At 42.3% G+C, this 22,019-nt stretch overlaps 1 protein-coding gene across 1 annotated transcript in view; it reads right to left on the bottom strand.

Moving 5' to 3' along the window:
- Window positions 1–22,019, bottom strand: part of LOC109465822 (integrin alpha-7-like) — a 38,776-nt gene that overhangs the window by 16,272 nt on the left and 485 nt on the right. The window contains exons 2-13 of the mRNA XM_019763263.1: window positions 9,679–9,806; window positions 8,608–8,687; window positions 8,321–8,524; window positions 6,402–6,450; window positions 5,335–5,442; window positions 3,663–3,861; window positions 3,005–3,089; window positions 2,384–2,486; window positions 1,681–1,772; window positions 686–825; window positions 319–420; window positions 89–147 (exon numbers count right to left, since the gene is read on the bottom strand). Of these exons, the coding sequence (XP_019618822.1) occupies window positions 89–147; window positions 319–420; window positions 686–825; window positions 1,681–1,772; window positions 2,384–2,486; window positions 3,005–3,089; window positions 3,663–3,861; window positions 5,335–5,442; window positions 6,402–6,450; window positions 8,321–8,524; window positions 8,608–8,687; window positions 9,679–9,806 (1,349 nt within the window). The remainder of the gene's footprint in view (window positions 1–88; window positions 148–318; window positions 421–685; window positions 826–1,680; window positions 1,773–2,383; window positions 2,487–3,004; window positions 3,090–3,662; window positions 3,862–5,334; window positions 5,443–6,401; window positions 6,451–8,320; window positions 8,525–8,607; window positions 8,688–9,678; window positions 9,807–22,019) is intronic.

The raw sequence follows: 22,019 nt of genomic DNA, 5'->3' as shown, positions 1-22,019 counted from the left end.
CCCCGGTCCCCCCATGTCAAAAAAAGCCCGGACTAGGTAGGGTTAAGACAGCATGTTCCATTTCTAAAGTAGGAAATAGTTCACATACCAACATCGTTGTCAAATGGTGAACTGGCGGAGTAGCGGAAACCAAATTTGATCTGAAAACTGAAACAGAGAAGGAATAATTTAGACTTTTCACGTGGCATACATCATAAAATTGGCCATCAACTCAATGTTGTCGATGACTCTGTGATACTCCTACACGTGGTTCACTGGAACAGATAACAATGTCGCATTTTGAAAGAATATACGTTTTGGTTAATGAAGATACCTTACCAGGTGTACGATTTGCCGTTGAGATCACATGTTCTAGTCTTGGGATCGATTCTATAGTTGGGTCCATACATCTTTGCCTCTATAGTTAGTACCGTGCGGGACCTGAAATGTTGGGAAAATTTTTAAAAACAGTTGTTTATGCTCCTTTTTACTGTATAGACATTATACTTGCCACACATTTAGATCCAAAAAAAGAGAAAGAGCAGAGAATTACATCTTTTAAAAAATTTAATTCTTCGCTTATATATTATAAGTTATTGAGTATTAGGGAATAATATCAATAATGGAATTTTCATTTTATTTGAAAGAAACTTAGGCTGAATGATCGACTAAATCAAGAATGCAAACGCAAATTCAAACCATTTACCTTAACAACACCACGTGATCAGATTCAAACGCACCGACGGCTACATCCGGGAACCCGTTCTCGTCCAGATCGAGGCCGCCGGACAGGGAGAATCCAAACGACTTTAGTCCGGGGATGAGGAGGTCTGAGGCCAGGATTTTCTGAGAACAGACATTAGGCCATGTTGATTTGATCATATGGATGACATCTTCTGAGAACCACAAAACTACGATTTACAGTATGGTCGAAAACATAACGGGAGCTATATTTTGGGTAATTAGTCAAGGCCCACGCAAGGGTAGTTAGTTAGGCTCGGTCCGGCATTACGGCGTTCTGTCCTCCACTTTTGCGCCCACAATATGCGTGTTTACTCGGTATGTAGTGAGGAATTCCACGGGCGTGCAAGGTCAGCGCAGCGCGAGGACGTACACGCGTGCGAACTCAGCGCAGCCTGAGGAACGGCACGCGTGCAAACTATCGGCGACTTGAGCCTTAGGCTTAGCACGCGTGCAAACCGACGTCAGTTGAGTAAGCTCACGTCGTGCAAAACTCATATTCGGGTCCCAGTATATACAAAAATTACGAATACGAATAAAACAAGTTTGGCAAACAAAACGTTGTCTAAAATCTACGTAGTTATGAAGGTTGAACAAATGGCTAAACACACAGAGTATAGTTTGGTGAATAAAAGACTCATTTCTTTACGTTTTCTTCTTTTCCTTTGGAATTTATTTTGTAATTCTACGACATTAGTATTGTTTTCCTTTTTCTTCCATTTACGGCATAAATTTGCTCATTTTGGTGCAGCTGTACGATTTACAGTATGGTCGAAAACGTAACGGACAAAAATTAATGCGAGCGCGGATGTCATCCACATAATCAAATCAACATAGCCTTGGTTAAAGACATGACCATACTGAATGTCTATTTTAATATCACAAAACCTTTGAATGTGTATAATGTTTATCATAAAAGAATGACTTCATTGCACGTGACTATGAGGTAGAGTACACTACCTGTGACGGTGTTGTGGAGAGACCGCGATGTTGATTCCCCAGGTACAGGTACACAGCACCGTTATCTTCATATGGTGCACCGACCACCAAATCTGCAAGAACAGGAAAATTAACATTCAATTAACATTGACCTTCAGCACAATGATGTAGCCATTTGTCCCCCAATTCTCTATCGCTATCACTTAGGCCATGTTGATTTGATTATATGGATGACATCCGCGCGCGCATGAATTTTCGGCCGTTTCAAAAAAAAAAAGTTTTCAACCATACTGTAAATCGTACAAAACAGTTGCAAAATGAGCAAAAATATACCATAAGTTACAAAACAAATTAATAAAAACTATACCAATGTCGTAGAATGCCAAATTCAAACGAAAAAAGACGAAATTGTAAAGAAATGAACTTGAACACTAGATTATTAACCAAACCATATTCTGTGCCATTTGCTCAACCCTCGTGACCACGTAGATTTCATAATGAAAAGAACTTTTTTTTTGCAAAACTTTTTTTATTCGCACGCGCGCATCAGTTTTGGGACTCCCGGAGGATGTCATCCATATAATCAAATCAACATGGCCTTATGGAGTTCGGCCCCAGGGAAAATGGAAAAGGACCTGATAAATAGATAAAACACGTCCGTTTTCAAGTTAATGATGTTACTCTGATCACTTAAAATATTGGACTATGTGAATTAAGATATTACCGTGGAATCCATCCATATTCACATCCCCAGCGTCAACCATGGAATATCCAAACATAGAATCACTGGTCCCTGTTAGAACGATCGGTTCACTTCCGTTGATGCCCTAAAGGAAAAAGAAAAAAAGAAGAACAAGACTGGCAATAAAAACAAACATTGCCATGGCGACGGTGGTTGCTGTTAAGATTATTGTTTGCATGGCACTGCCATGATTTCATGATTTTGAGGAAGGCTTTGTACCTGTTAAGTCTAGACAGATACAATGCACTACTCCCCGGAGTGTATAGTGAACGAACCCGGGTCACAGAAAGTAGGGCCATCTGGGGCAGACAGATCTTCAGGTTTCCAGGAATGTGGGCATAGATGTGGGTCAGAGAAATGCTTGTAGACACTCCGTATTCCTGTGAACAAAATGCCTGTACAATTCCTAGAATTCTTGCGAATTGCACACAATATAATACTGTACCATTAGGCTCCTCCCTGAGACGTCGCCAAAAACATATCTAACGTAAGAAGAGTTCTATACTGTAGAGATATCATCAACAAAGTGATAATAACTCTCCTTACGTCTTTGTAAATTGAACGATTTCAAAGTTAGTCACTTCATTGGTGTTGATTCCTCACCTTGTCACCGTTGATATACACGTAAACAGCGCCCCCTGCGTTGCCATCCGTGTACTGCGGCGCACTGACAGCCAGATCTGTTAACCTTTCAGATAAAGACACAAAACGGCTTCAGTTGCAGGGCAATGTTCTCATTGGTGGTGGGTGTTCGTCAATGATTAATTTTGAGATTCTTGCTATATTTCTTATGACAGGCATTAGGCCACACCAAGTAAATTTTATGGATGACGTCCTTGGGAGACCCTAAATCTAATGCGAGAGGGCGAAAAAAAAACAAGAAGGGCCCTGAAAAACAAGATGCCTAGATCAGAAATATACTAAGAGACGACAAATGTTAGGACACAAATTGAATGAGGTGACAACAGTGTAACAAGCAAGAAGTCTTTTATTCATCATCAAAACAGCAATAAATCAGATGGAACAGCAGTTGTCGCCCTGTCCTGTTTTCGCGTTACGGGTTTCACGTCAATCTAACGATTTGCGGCACTGTCGTGACTCTTTGGTCATAGTTACAGGCAGCGGAATTTCTTGTTTTTTTTTCTAGGAACAGGCCAAAATCAATGCGCGCGTGGACGTCATCCATAAAATTTACTTGGTGTGGTCTTTTCGACAAATACATAAATCATTGTCGTATGCATCTACAGAGAATGTTACTCACCCGTCTCCGTTTAGATCAAGTCCGCAGATGGCGAACCCGAAGGCCGAGGCCACCTGGTAGCCGTGCATGACCAACAGCAACTCGAGCTCAAAGTACGTCTTGGTGAAGAACGCTACAGCACCGATGTCTCCCGCACGGGGCGCTCCTGCAACGTACTGCAACTCTCCCGCGCGGAAAAATCCCGACGATAACGACGAGCCTAAGATGTGTTGCAGGGATGTTTCTGTTAGTAACTAATACGGCTAATGTGTAGTTTGCGGTCCTACTAGTTGATTTCTCAAGCCGATAAAATTACTGTGCGTTGACGCTTGAGTACAGCTCCGATGTCATCTGATTGATTTGGGGTTATACATTATTCATGCTTTCTTTTCTTTATTCTTTATTTCAGGCGCAATTGGCCCATAGTAGACAAACAATTAAAATAACTAGAAAGGCCAATATTTGCTTTGGAGCAAATACAGCGATGGGTTCACCACATTTTACGACATGGCAGGGAAAGAATGAGAAACACAAGGGAAAACAATGATTTACATTGATATAACTATAATATGAAGTAAAATACAACTAAAACAACAGTTGGATAGCTATTCCCTACTTTATTGGTTAGGATTTTTAATTGCATAATGCAAACTGTTGATTTTCAAAATAAATAAAAAAACGTCCATGCCCCGCATTCCAATGCTAGAGCAGGAAAGCTTGAAATACCTACCAAAACACTTGAATACAGACATACTGTCAGTATGGAAATGCTCTGTGCAGGTGTTAATCAAGTTAAATCCCAACAGCCAATCAGCAAGAAATGCTCTGTGCAGGTGGAAATGCTCTGTGCAGGTGTTAATCAAGTTAAATCCCAACAGCCAATCAGCAAGAAGAATAGAGGAAAGCTGCATGCCTATTGGTTGATGCCCTGCATTCCATTGTGATGACTCATGCCCAAACGTGGTAAACAAGGCACACTAACACAGTAATACATTTGCTATAACACAGCCAAAAAACTCAAATAAAACCATTCTAAAAGCCTGTATCACAATAATTTCAAAAACGCCTGGGGGTATTTGCCCACTGTACCTCCGTACCAAATTTCAGGACCTTTGGCCCTAAAATGAAGAAGCTGAATCCATTTAAAAAATGGCAGGAGAAGAAGAAGGAGGAGAAGAAACGTCAGAAAAAGCAATATGGGTTCACCACCACTTCGTGGTGTGGTGAACCCATAACAAGGTGCACACATAGTAAAAACGGTAGGGTTCGGTACATCTACAAACGAGAAGGGCCTTACGTAGACTAGGCCGATATAGTGATCCCAGTAGTGACTGGTGGATGATAAGTCTGAGTGGATTGCGAGTTTTATGATTCTGTTATTACTGTTGAGGAGCCGATTGGTGAAAGAGTGTGTTAGTTTACGTCTGCGAGCATCGGAGGTATCGACAACCTCAGTCACAAACATTCGACTGGCGCTCTCGAATTTTCCATATGAAAACAATATTCTAAAGGCGTTGTTATAAGCCGTTCGGAGTTTGCGAATAGCGCCCAGAGTGTAGCGTGTCCACAACTGGGCGCAATACATAGAGGAACAGTATGCATTGAAAAGCGTGCGCTTCACTTCTGTAGAAGCAAACTTCATGAACAGACAGATTACACACTACAACAAAGCAAAGAGTTCACGAGAACTTACCTAATAAACTGTTGGTGTCCAGTCCAAACTCGTCGAAGCTCTCCCGTCTAGACTGGTAGACGGTCAGGTCCAGAGACAGGTCACTCATACTCGTCACAAACATCGTACCTATGTACACAAAACGTGAAAAACACTTGTAACTTTTGGGTATAGAATTTTCTTCTTACACAACCAAAGATAGTCACCTGCTTACGTTTCGATGTCTATCAGACACCTTCCTCAGAGCTTCTGACTGGAGTTCTGCAACTCGCCGCTATTTAACGCCAATGTAGGTGGCGCTTTTGCGGCGAGAATGCAATCCCAAACGTGGCTGAGAAACTCTATGGTTGTGTAAGAAGAAAATTCTATACCCTAAGTATCTTCCAACCTGATGAAATTATTTACGGACTTGTAACTTTTGTGTGTGATTACCAGTAGCAATCTTCGTTTGTTAATAGACATGGGTTTGCTTTGTTATTCTATATCCTTTTGAATGTCACATATGCATAGGCCGCCGTCACGGGGCCCAGTTCATGATAATTGATTTTGAATATATGTAAGGGGTTGAAAATGACACTTTTTATGTATATTGTAAGAGGCCATCCGTATTGAAGTTTTTGTGGCCAGTGTGATAATCTGGTTATGCTAATTCGAGGCTTTGATGATAGGAACATCAAGGACATGTCATATAGGTGTTAAATGTTGTATTGTTACCCTTGCCAGACGACTGCCTGTTGTTCAATCTGTGTCCAGTCTGTGGTTTGACAATAAAGGCTGGGAGTTCTGTGGGTTGGGAAGACAGTCTGAGACAGAGACAGCTCGCGAGAAGGTTACAGAGAAGACTACTGTCCCAGCCCATCGTCTCCCGTGCGTGCGTGACGGCAATGCCTGTGTCCTGTGTGTGTTCTTGCTAGCCCTGTAGTTAGTCTCCCGTGCAGCATCCTCAAAGAACCTGGTGAATTCCACCTCGGTTACATATACAGGAATTTTATAATAGCAGTGACAGGCGCTAGATATAACGTTACCACACCGTATCAACACGTATGCTTTCGTATATCCAAATAAAGTCTCGAAGTCTCAAAACTTACCTGACCAATGGAAGGCACCGGGTGCTGCTATCATGACATCTTGTCCGTCCTAAAGAAAAGTTAAACAAGACTGGCAATGAAAACATACATTGCTAAGGCAGCGGTGGTTTCTGTTAGGGTTATTGTTTGCATGGTACTGCCATCATTTCATGATTTTGAGGAAGACTTGGTACCTGTTAAGTCTAGACAGATACAGTACACTCCTCTCATGAGTGCATAGTGAACGAGCCCCGGGGTCACAGAAAGTAGGGCCATCTGGGGCAGACAGGTCTTCAGGGTTCCAGGAATGTGGGCATAGATGTGGGTCAGAGACATGCCTGTGGACATTCCGCATGCCTGTGGACAAAATGCCTGTACAATTCCTAGAATTCTTGCGAATTGCACACAATACTGTACCATTAGGCTCCTCCCTGAGACGTCACCAAAGAAAATAAATAGCATAAAAATATTTCGACATATTCTTCCATCTGACGACCAAACGCTTTTGTCATTGAACTTACCCACATGTATACAGCAAAAGGTTGTAAAATATGACGAAATTTACACAAAATGAAGCGATCTATACGAGCGATTTACATGACCACATACCCAGCACGCGGTACACTAATTTGCATGTGTCTATCAATAATTTACATATGCTTACCACTAATTGATGTAAACAAAAATCTCTCGTAGTCAAGTGACGGGCTCTGTTGACGGATCTTATGTTATACTTTTAGCAACCACAAAAATCAATCCGTATCTGGGCGTCACGCTGACAAGCGGACTGAAGTGGGGTGCACATGTTAATAATATCACAACTAAGGCGAAACAGACATTGGGAGTGATTAAACGTAATCTGTGGGCATGTCCAACTAGAGTAAAATCACTTGCATACACGTCACTTGTAAGACCGACCCTAGAATACGCTGCAACAGTATGGGATCCATATACAAAGAAAGACAAAGACAAATTGGAAAGGGTACAGAATCAAGCTGCAAGATTCTGTATGAACAACTATGTAAGAGGTGCTAGTGTCACGGAAATGAAAAGAAACCTACAGTGGACCTCACTGGAAGACAGAAGAAAGATGTCTAGACTATGCATGATGTACAAAATGACTAATAAACTGGTGGATGTCCCAACTACTAAGTACCTAATACCAGCCCAGAAGAGAACAAGAAATAGCCACGCATTCAAGTACCAGAGTTATCAACCAAGGATTGAGGTGTTCAAGAATTCATTCTTTCCTAGAACTATCGCAGAGTGGAACTCACTGTCACCAAGTACAGTAGGGGCATTGTCAATAGATAGCTTTAAACAATGTCTAGAGCTAGAAGTTCAAGGGTTAGGTGTAACAAGTCGATCGGTGTAATATAGCCAGCTGCCGCCGCGCCGCGTGCCTGCGAAGCTGGTGTGTTACGCCGAAAGGCGGTTATACCGGCTATACAGATACAGATACAGATACAGATAGTACATTCTAGACTTAAAGACAAGTAAAATCTGAAATTTTATACCCGGGCTCTTTATTGTATATTTTTATATATTGTTTCCCCCCGCAGGACTAGGGGTTTAAACAAGGAGACCGGACACCCCTCTGTGCGAGGGGTCACCTTCGTGGACGAGACCGAAAATACCTTATACACGCCAAAGGTCAACGGTCGCGACCAATTTCACGCTCAAAGGGGTGTTCTGGGGCCACCAAAAGGCACCATTTTCACGCCCGAAAACACACATACAATAAAAACAAAAGAACGTGCATTATCTGCAGCCCAATAGCAAACCATATACCGAGTCTCAAAAGAATCCGTCCACCCAAACGCGAGAAACAGCTGCGAACATGAAAATCTAAATCTCTCACAAAACAATTCCGCGGAAGGATGTCTCCTCCCCCGGAGGTAATAAGAGTACGTCCTAAGGGTCTGCATGTTGAGACTTACGTGTGAGAATTCCAGAGCAGTCCCGAGGTGACAGTACCCGTACTGGGAATGTCCGGCCGGCAGGTCGTCACACAGGTTCCAGATCCCCTGACTAGAGTGGTGGATATCGGGAACGAGCTCCTGGTTCAGCTGATAACATCGCCCTCGTTCCCAGACCCTCACTTCGCCTCTTGTGTACACGTCACGATATTTTGGTGCACATGCCTAGCGAAAGAGTATAGGAATTCACAGTATGTCCTAGAAAAAGCAAGGCTTTTTTGTTTCTTCAAAGAACAGTAAATACATACCATGACTTTTCCTCCTGGACCCATACTTCTGACGGTAGCACCGAGGAACTGTCCCGTTCTGTTTCGGTCTTCAGCGATGTCTGCAAAAAAGGCAGATAAAACAGAAAAGAATGAATGTTAGACAACATTTGCAACCGTACTTATCCATTTATTAATAACAGCCATGTTTTCTTGAGAAAATTTGATCCTACAAGCCAATTACGTTGGTACTCGTACCGGTTTCCTGGTGTATGAATGAATGAATGAATGAATGAATGAATGAATGAATGAATGAATGAATGAATGAATGAATGAATGAATGAATGAATGAATGAATGAATGAATGAATGAATGAATGAATGAATGAATGAGACTTTATTTCCGTGTCGTGCGCTATCCCGCGCCCAGCCCGTGTGGGCTTATACGACACCGATTCAATAAATTATACATAAACAGAAGAGAATCAAAGGTACAGATAACAGAATCCAAACAGAATATGAACATAAATAAAGGTAGGCTATATACAATAATGGTAAACAAATAAGTGAACTCAGAACAGATCGTAAATGCAAATAAATCAATCTGTACATAATGAACCAAGATCTCAAAATAAATACAAGTACATAAGGTAAATCAAACATAATAAGAGAAAACAAACGTGCAGAAGTAACAAAAAGTGACAACTGTTGATGTGTTATGAATACAGGTATTTTCTTCTTTTTCCCCACGCTCGATAAATGAACGTTGCTAGGTCAGATACACCCTCGTTAAAGAGCCACTTAATTCTATTTTCATCTCTTTCCCATATGATATCAGGTGATTTTGTATAAATTTTACGAAACATATTTTCTCGAAGATCATCATAAAAGGGACAGTAAAAAAGAAAATGTGTTTCGTTTTCTACTTCATCCAGGTCACACATGGTACATATTCTATTATCCTCAGGAATTCCCTGGTACCGTCCAGTTTCAATATTGATACTGGTACTGGAAAATTCCACATAACATGTCGATCTGAACACCTGTACGATCCTACAGTCCCTCTGATTGGTGGATCCTGCAGTAGTACAGTCCCTCTGATTGGTGAACCTACCTGCCGTGTCAACCTGTACGATCCTACAGTCCCTCTCATTGGTTGTCATCCGACACTTGTACACGGCACCAGGCAGGGCCACCCACTGTTGGTACGGGTTCTCTGATTTAGGGGCTCCGACAATTAAACTGTAACCAACAAAAATGTGATAAAAAAGAGAATCAATTCACGAAAGCAAATTAAGTCTTCATTTGCATAATTTGCATTTAATCATGTACAACTGTCTCTCAGGTACCTACACACCAAAAATGATGAAAATACGTTGTTCCAATCTGGACTTATTGGCTTTGAAAGTTCTTACCAGAAACTAACCTGCAGTTCCAGAACAAGCTGCTAGGGGGTCCAAACTTACGCCACTTATTCCTGACAGGATAAGCTATCTGACACCAAAAAGTCAAGACCGTAGCTTGTTCAGAACATAAGATACAAAAACCGGAAGTTCTGCTGCAGTACCAAGGTCATCCACCAGGAGACCCATACTTGACCTTGACCTTTGTCTTTCCAAGACTTACCATCATACCAAATATCATCACAATCCATAAAGGCGTTCTAAAGTTATGCTGAGTACAAAGTTGTGGAAACACACACAGACACACACACACACACACACACACACACACACAGACACACAGACACACAGACAGACACACACAGACATACAGACAGACACGCCAAAAACAATACCTCCATTTTTCATGGAGGTAACAAAGTATAAACTGATCATAGTAATATGTCGACCTACTAAACATGAACTTCCTTTTTAACATTAGACTGTGGTTAAAAATTGTCGAGGAAAAGACAGTGTTGACAGCCGCTCTATGACGACAATTCTGAAAATTTGTATGCTCTGCTGAGTGTGAATGAACCTCTATGTGTGTCTACTTCGCTTTTAACATTGAACGTTTGTTGTGTGTAACAGTATAACAAACTCCTTCACTTCTACCTAAAATAGTTTCATCAGGTCGGTATACACTCTTGTATAGGATACAAGAGTGTTCTCGGCGCAAAAGCGCCACCTACACCGGCTACATATAGTGGCAAGAAACAGAACTCTTGTCAGAAGCTCTGAGGAAAGTGTCTGAGAGACACCAAAAATTTGGATATGTAAAAGAACTATCCTTCACTTCTAAGGCCACACCGATTTAATTTTATGGATGACATCCGCGCACGCATTGATTTTCGCCTGATCTAAAAAAAAAAAAAAGATCACGTCTTCCGAGTCTCTGGCCTGGCTTTAGGCTTGGGTAGTCCATGCGACAACGACGCCGGTGGTAACTCTGGAGGACGGCACCCAGGCTACCGAAGCTCCACGACTCAAGAACTCAGTACAGTGTCCATTCATAAATTTCGCAAAAAGCCAGCATGTATACCATTTGTATACCTGTCGTATACATCGCGATGTAATGCGCCAAATTCACAATACCGGCTTTGTATTCCTGCGGTTTAGTAGTATTTTTTATTTTGGGACGGATTTTTCTTTTTTTCGCCCGCGCGCACTAGTTTGGGGGTGTTCAAAGGATGTCATCCATAGAATTAAGGCGGTGTGGCCTAATCACACGGCTCTCTTCCTGGCCGATTCGCTAACTGGTTCTGAACAAGACTCAGTTATAAACAACCGACAGAGGTGGGTGTTCTGTGGGTGACCTTTGACAACATCCAACCGGGCTTTAGACCTGTGATTCAATAATTATGTAGCAGACGGTACGCATACGTGTTCAGAATGCAACACCACTATATATAGTTCCACTGAAAAAAAAAGTGAAACGACCTTCTTTGTAAAAGTGTGGGAGTGCTAGAAATTTATTCTAACAACGCAGCTATTTCTAGGCGTGTTTTCTTCACTTGAAACTTGATTTTTTTTTACACAAGACATTGTTACTCAAACCACTGGATAGGCTTTAAAAACTGTCAGACGTTTCAGGTAACATCCACTACTTTTCGGCAGTGATTCTGCTAGTTTTTTTAGGAAGAATTTCTTGTGTATCTCATTAGGCCACACCAAGTAAATTTTATGGATGACGTCCGCGCGCGCATTGATTTTGGCCTGTTCCTAGAAAAAAAAAACAAGAAATTCCGCTTCCTGTAACTATGACCAAAGAGTCACGACAGTGCCGCAAATCGTCAGTTTGATGTGAAACCCGTAACGCCGAAAGCCTGTGCCTGGTTAAAAAATGGAAACAAAAATGAAAACAAAAACAAAAAAATTGTACTGAAAAAAATCCTGTCAAATCCTCCAATACAGTGCCGTTTTTGGAACTATTAACAGACAGGACGGTCCTGTCAGCAGTGCAATATTTCTAATCTAGGCATCTTGTTTTTTAGGGCCCTTCTTGTTTTTTTTTCGCCCTCTCGCATTAGATTTAGGGTCTCCAAAGGACGTCATCCATAAAATTTACTTGGTGTGGCCTTACCTAAATCTCTAGCCTTCGTCGACGTAACTTGATTATTTACTCAAGGCCTTAACTCCAATTACATTAAGATTGATGACTGGGCGTTTTTTCTCTCTTCAATACTGCCACAGTTAGTTTGCTCCGCATAAAGCGACGGTCACAACTCGCCGTACGTGCTTCTGCGTGCTGTCTACGTGCAAAAACGTGGGCAATCGCACGGCATCCGTGCGTGGTGAGTACCACCTCCGTACGGAATCCTACGGATTTGGCAGCACGCAGACACGCCGTAGAACTTTAAGTGCATGTAATACTTTTTCTACGTGCGGTCTGCGGATTTACCACCCGTGCGTGCGAGTACGTGCGACGCGCGTGCCCCGTACAGCCTATGAGCGTGCAACGTACGGACTCCGTGAGTCTAACTTCACTATTCTCACGTGCAATTGCTGTACGGACAGCGCACGAAGCATGTGCGTGCCACGCACGGTGCTTGCGTCATCCGTGCTTACTCCTCACTTCCCAGTTGATCTGCTCAATGACCACGCAGAACACACGTGCACCATACCAGGTGCTCCGCACGTGCAACGCACGTGCAACGCACCTGATTTCTACAGTATATAAAGACGACTTGACCGGCGACTGCCAACTCGTCTCCAAGATGCCCAGGAAGGCTCAGAAGAAGACTAGCAGACAAGACCCAAAGAAACGGGCCGCGGAAGACACCAGGGCGGCTAGTGATGATGAAGTTAACAGGAGGTGCACGCACTTACAACGTGCGAGTGAGTAAGGAAACCGTGCGTACGCCGCACGTGTAGGTACGGCCTGTACGCGGCAACGTAGCAATCGCACAGAGATCGTGCGTTGTAAGCACGTACAACTCACTTACCACTTGCGCAACGTACGATGCACGCAACCGCTGACGGCCAGGCGTGTCGTGCAGACCACGTACGTACACCTTGCGCAACCGTGCGAGTGACGTACTCCCTCGGCCGGCCACCCTACGTTTGCAGAAAAAACGTAGCAGACGTAGCCACGACAAAAACGTACGGACAAAAAGCACGCACGGCGAGTTGTGACCGAGGCTTAATTGGCAAACCTCCACGGTAAACACGGCTTTCTGAAAGCTGCTTGGAGAATCCATTATTTACGCGCTTGAACTTCTCGTCTGCGTTGCTAGGCAACACTATAAATGGCGCCGTGGGCACCATGGCAAGATCAAGGTAGCAGAACACAGTATTAATGGGCGACCCCCGGGGGGTCTATGACGCGGGTATAGAAAGTAGTGCAGCGAATATTCTTGAAGGCTGGGTAGAAAGCCTGATAAGAGCGTCAGCCAAATGTAAATTGTGCTGTGTGGTGTAGAAATGTATCGGGTTTGAGACTGTATGATTTGAATTGTAAAGGTTTTGCAGTTCTTGTATAAATGCGCCGTATTGCGCAACTGGCTTTCCGGGTGAGTCGGCTGCAGTTCAGGTCACTTCCGTAGGAGGCCATTTCAAAGTGTACGTTACGAGCAGATACGCCGACAGGATTTTTTGGTTTCTAGATATTTTGTAGTTTGTACCTTCTTCTCAAACATATTCGATTTTCGTATTTGTGAAGTGCACCCTGCTATAATTTTTACCGCGTCGAAGTGAGTCATCTTGGGGTCCTTAACTAGAGAAATCCCCATAGGGCGAAAACTGTGTTCTGCTACCACAAGGATAGGGAGTGCAGACGGATGTGAGAAGGTTTCATTGCACAGGATTTGTTGCTACGTACGTACCATTATAGGTTGTGCGCAATGAACAAGTAAATATTCTATGTGCTCAATGAACACGCAAATATTCTAAAATAGACAAGAAATAGTATCCGCCACCCCATTCCGAGAATTTGACACTAGCCAGGGGTCAAAATTTCTTTATTTTGTTGTGGGGTCGTGTGGCGTAGCGGCAGTGTGCGCGACTCGGAACTAAGAGTCCCGGGTTCGAGTCCTGACATGCCACCGATCTTGTGCCCTTGGGAAAGGCTCTTTACACGACTTTCCTCACTTAGCTCAGGTGTAAATGAGTATTGTCCTGTCATGTATTTGTCCCATGTGTTGGTGGCGGCATTAAGATTAGTTGAAAAAACTTGAGTGTGCCGTCACCACGTCTGGTGATTACATGATGGAATAATGATTAAAAAAAATTCTTTAGTTTTGCCAGTCCCGGCACAAGTAAGTTGGACCACCATAAGGATAATTCCGATCTGTCCTCGAAGATTAAAATAAAATCTCATGACAGAACGCACCAGGTACAGTGAGACTACACCATTTATAAACATTTGTTCAAACAAAACAGGTGTCACTTTTACGTTACCTTTTTTTTATCAAAAAAAAAACTTCTTGAAACCACTATAAACCATAAAGTGAAATGAAGTAAAAAGGACATTGTGCATTCCAAAATATGTACGCATTTCCAAACACTGAAGTCACTTCATGTGACACTGCGGTACTTTGGTTCACTGCATTTAAACCACGCGTGGGTGGGCTATGTCAGCCGGTAAAACACAGATCCACTTTCTATATATAAGGCCACACCGATTTAATTTTATGGATGGCATCCCCTGAAGACCCCCAATCTAGTGCGCGCGGGCGAATAAAAAAAAATTCCGGCCAAAAATAAAAATGCTACTAAACCACAGGAATACAAAGCTGGTATTATGAATTCGCGACAGTACTTAGCGACGTATACGACAAGCCGACACTAACTGGCTTTTTTCGGCATTTATGAATCGGTACTGTACTTATGTACTGAGTTCTTGAGTCGTGGAGCTTCGAATTCGATAGCCTGGGTGCTCGGCTCCGTATTGTCGCTGACTACCATGGACTACCCAGGCCTAGAGCGCGAGCCAGGCCAGAGCCTCGGTGGAGGTGATCTTTTTTTTTTTAGGGCGACAGGCGAAAATCAATGCGCGCGCGGATGTCATCCATAAAATTAAATCAGTGTGGCCTAAGATATCTTATCTCATCATCTCATCTTCTTTTTCCTTTCTATTTCAAATAAAGACCGTACAGTTCCAAAGAAAGCAGCAGTGTGTTGACGTACTGGAACACCAAACGCAAAACAAGGACGACAAAGAGAACTAATGATTGCGGAAAAAATACACGTGTTATCTGTTGGAGAGATCTTTTTATGAGATATTTGCTTCCATATTAGGCCATGTTGATTTGATTATATGGATGGCATCCGCGCGCGCATGAATTTTCGCCCGTTTCAAAAAAAAAAGTTTTCAACCATACTGTAAATCGTACAAAACAGTTGCAAAATGAGCAAAAATATACCGTAAGTTACAAAAAAACCATACCAATGTCGTAGAATGCCAAAATCAAACGAAAAAAGACGAAATTGTAAAGAAATGAACTTGAAGACTAGATTTTTTGCCAAACCATATTCTGTCCCATTTGTTCAACCCTCATGACCACGTAGATTTCATAATGAAAACAACTTTTTTTTTTGCAAAACTTTTTTTTTTATTCGCACGCGCGCATCAATTTTGGGGTTCCCGGAGGACGTCATCCATATAATCAAATCAACATGGCCTTACAACAAACTGACTTGAGTTGAGACAAAGTATGAGTCCATAGATGTCGAGTTTCTCGTAGTAACCTTCTACAGTATATTCTCCAATGCTCTACTGTGTATATCTATATACAACTACAATGTAAACCCTCTCTTCCACGCACAAGTAGATACATCTAAGGCCACACCGATTTAATTTTATGGATGACATCCGCGCGCATTGATTTTCGCCTGTTCTCAAAAAAAAAAAAAGATAACGTCACGGCTCTAGGCCTTGGTAGTCCATGGTAGTTAGCGACAATACGAAGCCGATTGTAACTCTGGTTGTTGGCACTCAGGCTACCGAAGCTCCACCACTCAAGAACTCAGTACGTACGTACAGTGTCGATTTATAAATCCGCAAAAATCCAGCATGTGTCGGCCTGTCGTATACGTCGCCATGTAATGCGCCAAATTCACAATACCAGCTTTGTATTCCTGTGGTTTAGTAGCATTTTTATTTTTGGCCGGATTTTTCTCTTTTTTTTTTCGCCCGCACGCACTAGTTTGGGGGTCTTCAGAGGATGTCATCCATAAAATTAAGTCGGTGTGGCCTAAACAAAGACAAATGCCTCCGGGCACACAGGTGTGGTTTAGGGGATTAGGTCCATCACACAAAGCAAGATCGCATTGTGAACAAAACACAAACTGTTTATTGAAAGCAAATCATACTTGCTTCCCATCAATTATGGTAAATTGACATTCCTGATGTTCGCTAGATGGAAAGGTCTCAAAAGACCAATTAGTTGCTGGTTGTAACAAAAGATATGTTGGGTCAGATCAATCATGTATTTTACAGGACATGTCATTTGTGTATTGTTTTCTTTTTCTTTGTTTCTTTCCATGTGTCAGCTTTAATGATGGAGTAACTTTTTGTTACAAAGTGACAAGGAGCCCTACTTGTTACAATATTCAGATACTAGTAACTAAATATCATAACGTTACACACTTTTGAGGTGAATTTTAATGAAATGATGTGTGAGTACGTAACATGATATTCAATTTGAAGCGCACTGTTAGAACCTTTATTTTCAGTGATCCTCGGTTCTTCCTCATTTTTGTCACTTAAGGTTCCGGGTCGGAGTTTAAATCTGACCAGAGTCTAAGTAAGTGCGCAGTAAATCGCCGGAAAAGTGACTTTGAATGGTATGTTTTGGCCACGATATCCCTGAAATCGTAATATCTGTGTACATATCGTTGTATTTTCTGAAAAGCCTGTTAGTTGTAGCCTTTACAGGTGGCGTAATGTTGGTGGTCCAGCGAAGACTTCCTGATATTAGTCCGCGCAGATGGTTATATGGCCTTTTCGCCTGACCGCCGGGATGGTACGTTCTATATGCGTTGTGGGTCTGTTCGGGCCATCGAAGATAGCGATAAACTTATAGCATCGATTTTAATTAAATTCAAATTTTGGAAACATTAGGTTCTGAGCTTCTTCGAGTACTAAGCCGTTACCCTGGGAAAATTCGTTTTTTCCATGCAGCCATGGTTAAAAATGATGAAAAAATTACCTCTTATTTAAAAATGTACTTTGATGTGCCTTATTTACCCCTAAATAAACTGGGTGCAGAACATATCAATCAAGTGTATTAATAAGCGGCACGGCACCCCTTTCCACCAAAAGAGTGAAAAATTCCGACCCGCGTTTAGTACAGAAATGACAGCCCGTCGGGCTGAGGGTGTCAAATTGCTCGAAATACGGAAGGAAACTCCGGTCCGAGATCTTAAATGGTTACAGACTATCTCCATAGTCTAGGTATGGGAGTCATAGTCTTCTGATCCAAGGTCAGTTGAAGGTCGCCTTTGTTTTGGCGCGTTTTCCTCTGCAGTCCGCAACTAGTTCCCCCTCAGCTGCCCGGTCCATAATTACCCGCCTTACCCAGGCATTAGGCCACACCAAGTAAATTTTATGGATGACGTCCGCGCGCGCATTGATTTTGGCCTGTTCCTAGAAAAAAACAACAAGAAATTCTGCTTCCTGTAACTATGACCAAAGAGTGACGACAGTGCCGCAATTTTATGCTTTGTTTCTGCAGGCCTGCAAAAATGTGATGAAAGAAACAGGACAGGAAGACAACTGCTGTTCCACCTGATTTATTGCTGTTTTGATGATGAATAAAAGACTTCTTGCTTGTTACACTGTGTCACCTCATTCAATTTGTGTCCTAACATTTGTCGTCTCTTAGTATATTTCTAATCTAGGCATCTTGTTTTTTAGGGCCCTTCTTGTTGTTTTTTTTTCGCCCTCTCGCATTAGATTTAGGGTCTCCAAAGGACGTCATCCATAAAATTTACTTGGTGTGGCCTTACATGCAGGGAGGGGTCACCGGGGCACGCATTTTCACCGAGACGAAGACTTTATTTGAAATGTCAAGCGGTGCCTGCCTTGTTTTTCCGTACTAGGTGGTAAGGCCATGTTGATTGGATGATATGGATGACATCTACGCGCGCATGAATTTTCGTCCGTTTGCAAAACAAAGTTTTCGACGTTTTCAACCATACTGTAAATCGTACAAAGCAGCGGCAAAATGATCAAATATGTGCCGTAAATTGCAAAAAAAAAGTGAAACGATATTAATATTGTAGATTTTAATACCAAAATTAATTCCAAGGGAAAAGAGGAAATGTAAAAGAAATGAAAATGAAGAGTCTATACTCTGTGGTTTTTGTCATTTTTTGTCATGACCGTGTAGATTTCATAATGAAGGAAGCTTTTTTTGCCAAACTTTTTTTCATTATTAGCCCGCTCGCGTCAGTTTTGGGGTTCCCAGTGGATGTCAACCATACAATCAAACCAACAAGGCCTAAGGTCTTCCTGCGTGGGCCAGGAGAAGAAAAGACTTCCTCCGCCGCACGACCGATTCGCTTGGAGGGAACCAAAACTTCATTAGAAAAGCGAACAGTAGACGTTTTGTGTTCTCGGCAGACGTGATAGAAATGTTAGACGGAGACCGACTGTTCTTTTCTATCTTCTTTTGTCAGTCCGTTTTTAAGGTGCCCGACAACGACGCCTACTTTGGGAAATGGGTGTCTGTAACCCAAACGAAGTATGCTACAGAATGCTGCTTTCCTTTCTGTTGAATATGGGTAATAATAGTGATACTGTTGCAAGAAGAAATGCTGCCTGATTTTGCCAGAAATCCTTGCCCACGGGCGAGGGATATCGTAGCCGAGCTATATCGCCACCCACACTGTAACATGTAGGCCACGTAATTTACTAAATTGTGACAGACTCGAAGATAACAGTGATTTTAGCTATTTTTGGCTACGTTCTTGCTGAAATTGTAGAAAACTTTAGACTCAATGGCAACCCTACCATTTTTCTGGCATCTGACCAAAAAAAACAGTACAAATGTTCCACACAAAACAACAATTGTCAAAAGTTATGTACGCATCCATAATTATTTTTTTAAAGTTTTTCAAACGAACTTTTTTTGGAGAGGGTTGCGTGAAGGCAACAAACAGTTTAACTACCATTCCTAACATGTTTTCGAAATTTGGGTATTAAACAGCTTTTTCTGTATCCGCAAACATTTGAAAAGATTTAAAACAGAGACTGTATTTTGCGAGGAATCTTTCACATGGGTGAGCGACCTTTTGTTGACAAAGTATAGGTTACTAAATACCTGGCGCACTTGCGAAGGCGCGCAGTTCCGTAGGTGTTTTTTGAAGTCACACAAAGTGAAGGTAGACCGGATTTTAGGATTCTCAGAGGTACTTTGAAGTGAAGTGACTCTACCTGTGACGGTCGAGACACCTGTTATCTGGGACATCCTTAAGATGTATCCACTGTCTTCCGGTCGCAAGTCTTTGATGGTAAATAAGCAGAACGCACATGACAGATCTGTAATCTTCTGAACCACATCCTCAAATGGATGCGTTCTTCTTGAGTATAGTGGATGTTCACAAGCATTTCGTAAGTATGCCGTACGGTTTAGGCCACACCGACTTAATTTTATGGATGACATCCGCGCGCGCATTGATTTTCGCCTGTTCTAAAAAAAAAAATAAATAAAATCACGTCTGGCCTGGCTCTAGGCTTGGGTACTCCATGATAGTTAGCGACAATACGGAGCCCGTGGTAACTCTGGAGGATGGCACCCAGGCTACCAAAGCTCCACGACTCAAAAACTCAGTACATACGTACAGTGCCGATGCATAAATTCCACAAAAAGCCAGCATGTGCCGGCTTGTCGTATACGTCGCTGTGTTCTGTCTCAAATTCACAACAGCAGCTTTGTATTCCTGTTTAGTAGCATTTTTATTTTTGACCGGAATTTTTTTTATTCGCCCGCGCGCACTAGTTTGGGGGTCTTCAGAGCATGTCATCCATAAAATTAAGGCGGTATGGCCTTACTTCTAAATATATGTTTCAGGCCCCATGTCTTTGCGATAAAGCACTACTTGTAGGGACTCCAATAGGCGTTAAACAAGTCGTGTAATGGGATTAAGTAACGTGCACTGTGTACACGCACTGCAGCGAAAAATCGTCGTACTAAACACGCATTAGTGGCCCGGGCTCAGATTAGAGAACATTAGCCTTGAAAAAAACATACCTCCGCGTAACGCTTAGCAACGTTACTACAGCAATTTAAAACGTAGTTTTGCTTCCAAGGACTATTCGTGGACCTGAAAAGATTCTCAGATTTCAACCCGACAGGGAAACACGTGATGGAAAAGGAAATTCAAAAGAAGCACGGCCATGTGGTCACTGGGGCGTTACACAACCAATTATTCACACAACTGTCGCTTGGGTAAAAGAATAACCGTTTATACTAAAAAATACTCTCAAAAAAAAGAGCTTAAAATCCACAATTTGACAATCTATTTCTGAAATTAGAAATGGACAAATGGTAGAGAGTGACAGAGATTATAATATCAATGAAGTGACCACACAAACATAGAGAAAGTGAACGGAGAGTCTACTTACACATTTTCCCTGACCACCGCTATGCCATGGTGCATGATTTGGTGTTGCGCCACGGAATAGCCGAAGTGACTGCCCTCCGGCCCTTTCTTGACCACAGGATCGTCCGTGTCCAGGTTAAAACAGATACTCCGGGGGAACTGGACGCAGAGAGCGGAGAGGAGAAGGAGAGGTACCCGTCCTCGGTGCGCCATGGTGCCGACTGCTTTCAAAAAGGGTACCGTACCGGGGGGACCACTCTTTTCTCCAACCGTAGGGGTCCCGGGACTGGTAATCCGTCAAACCATTCATACAAGTGACGTGGTCTCCATTCCCTTTATAGTAGGCGCTGAGAACATTGACCGAAGAGTTAGCTGACAGATTTTTCAAAGAATTCCATGAATAAAGAACAATTTTTACGCTTTGTTTTACCACTGTACTTTTATATCTTGCATTATTTTCCAATTATGAAAAGGTCATAAATAGCCAATTTTAGTATATATATATATGATGTCGCCCAGTGATTACAGTATAGTGGAAAGGGGAACTTCTCTATATGTTTAAAACCTTCTTCTCATCAATAAGTTGATTCAAACTTAGACTTGTGACACATTCATTCCGATAGGTGGTAACATTATCGGAAGTTTATTTAGTGGCGTCGTGTGGTGTAGTGGTACATCACTGGACTATGAAACGGGGAGACCCGGGTTCGATTCCGGGTCGTACCCGAACAAGTCCGAACATGCGCCGCGACGTTGTACCCTTGGTAAAGGTACTTTACACGACTTTCCTCACTTCACTCAGGTGAAAATGAGTACCTAGCTTCGGCTAGGGACGTCCCTCGGATAGGACGTCCCTCGGATAGACAACATAGCCGGCCTGGTTGAACTACCCCCGTTTAGAACTGGGCTAATCAGAAAACAGCCGAAGACCCCAGTTCTATAAAAAAAAAACGGAGGCTAGCCCTACTAGCTAACTGACTTTCACAATCTGAGCGTTAGTAAGCCCTGACATGTCAGTTCTGAAGTGGTCCCCCCGGTACAGGACAAATCCCATTGAAGCCAGTCCCCGCCAGTGGTGGCATGTATATAAATGGGACGTTACCACAGAGTGTAACGTACTGCATGACAATTAGGCCATGTTGATTTGATTATATGGATGACATCCTCCGGGAGCCCCAAAACTGATGCGCGCGTGCGAATAAAAAAAAGGTTTGACAAAAAAAATAATAATAATTTTCATTATGAAATCTACGTGGTCATGAGGGTTGAGCAAATGGCACAGAATATGGTTTGGCGAATAATCTAGTCTTCAAGTTCATTTCTTTACAATTTCGTCTTTTTTTCGTTTGATTTTGGCATTCTACGACATTGGTATAGTTTTTATTATTTTTTTTGTATCTTATGGTATATTTTTGCTCATTTTGCAACTGTTTTGTACGATTTACAGTATGGTTGAAAACTTTTT

Source organism: Branchiostoma belcheri, unplaced genomic scaffold (genome assembly GCF_001625305.1).
Source record: "Branchiostoma belcheri isolate BF01 breed outbred unplaced genomic scaffold, Haploidv18h27 scaffold159, whole genome shotgun sequence".
NCBI lineage: Eukaryota > Metazoa > Chordata > Leptocardii > Amphioxiformes > Branchiostomatidae > Branchiostoma > Branchiostoma belcheri.
This window is presented reverse-complemented; position numbering and strand designations above follow the sequence as displayed.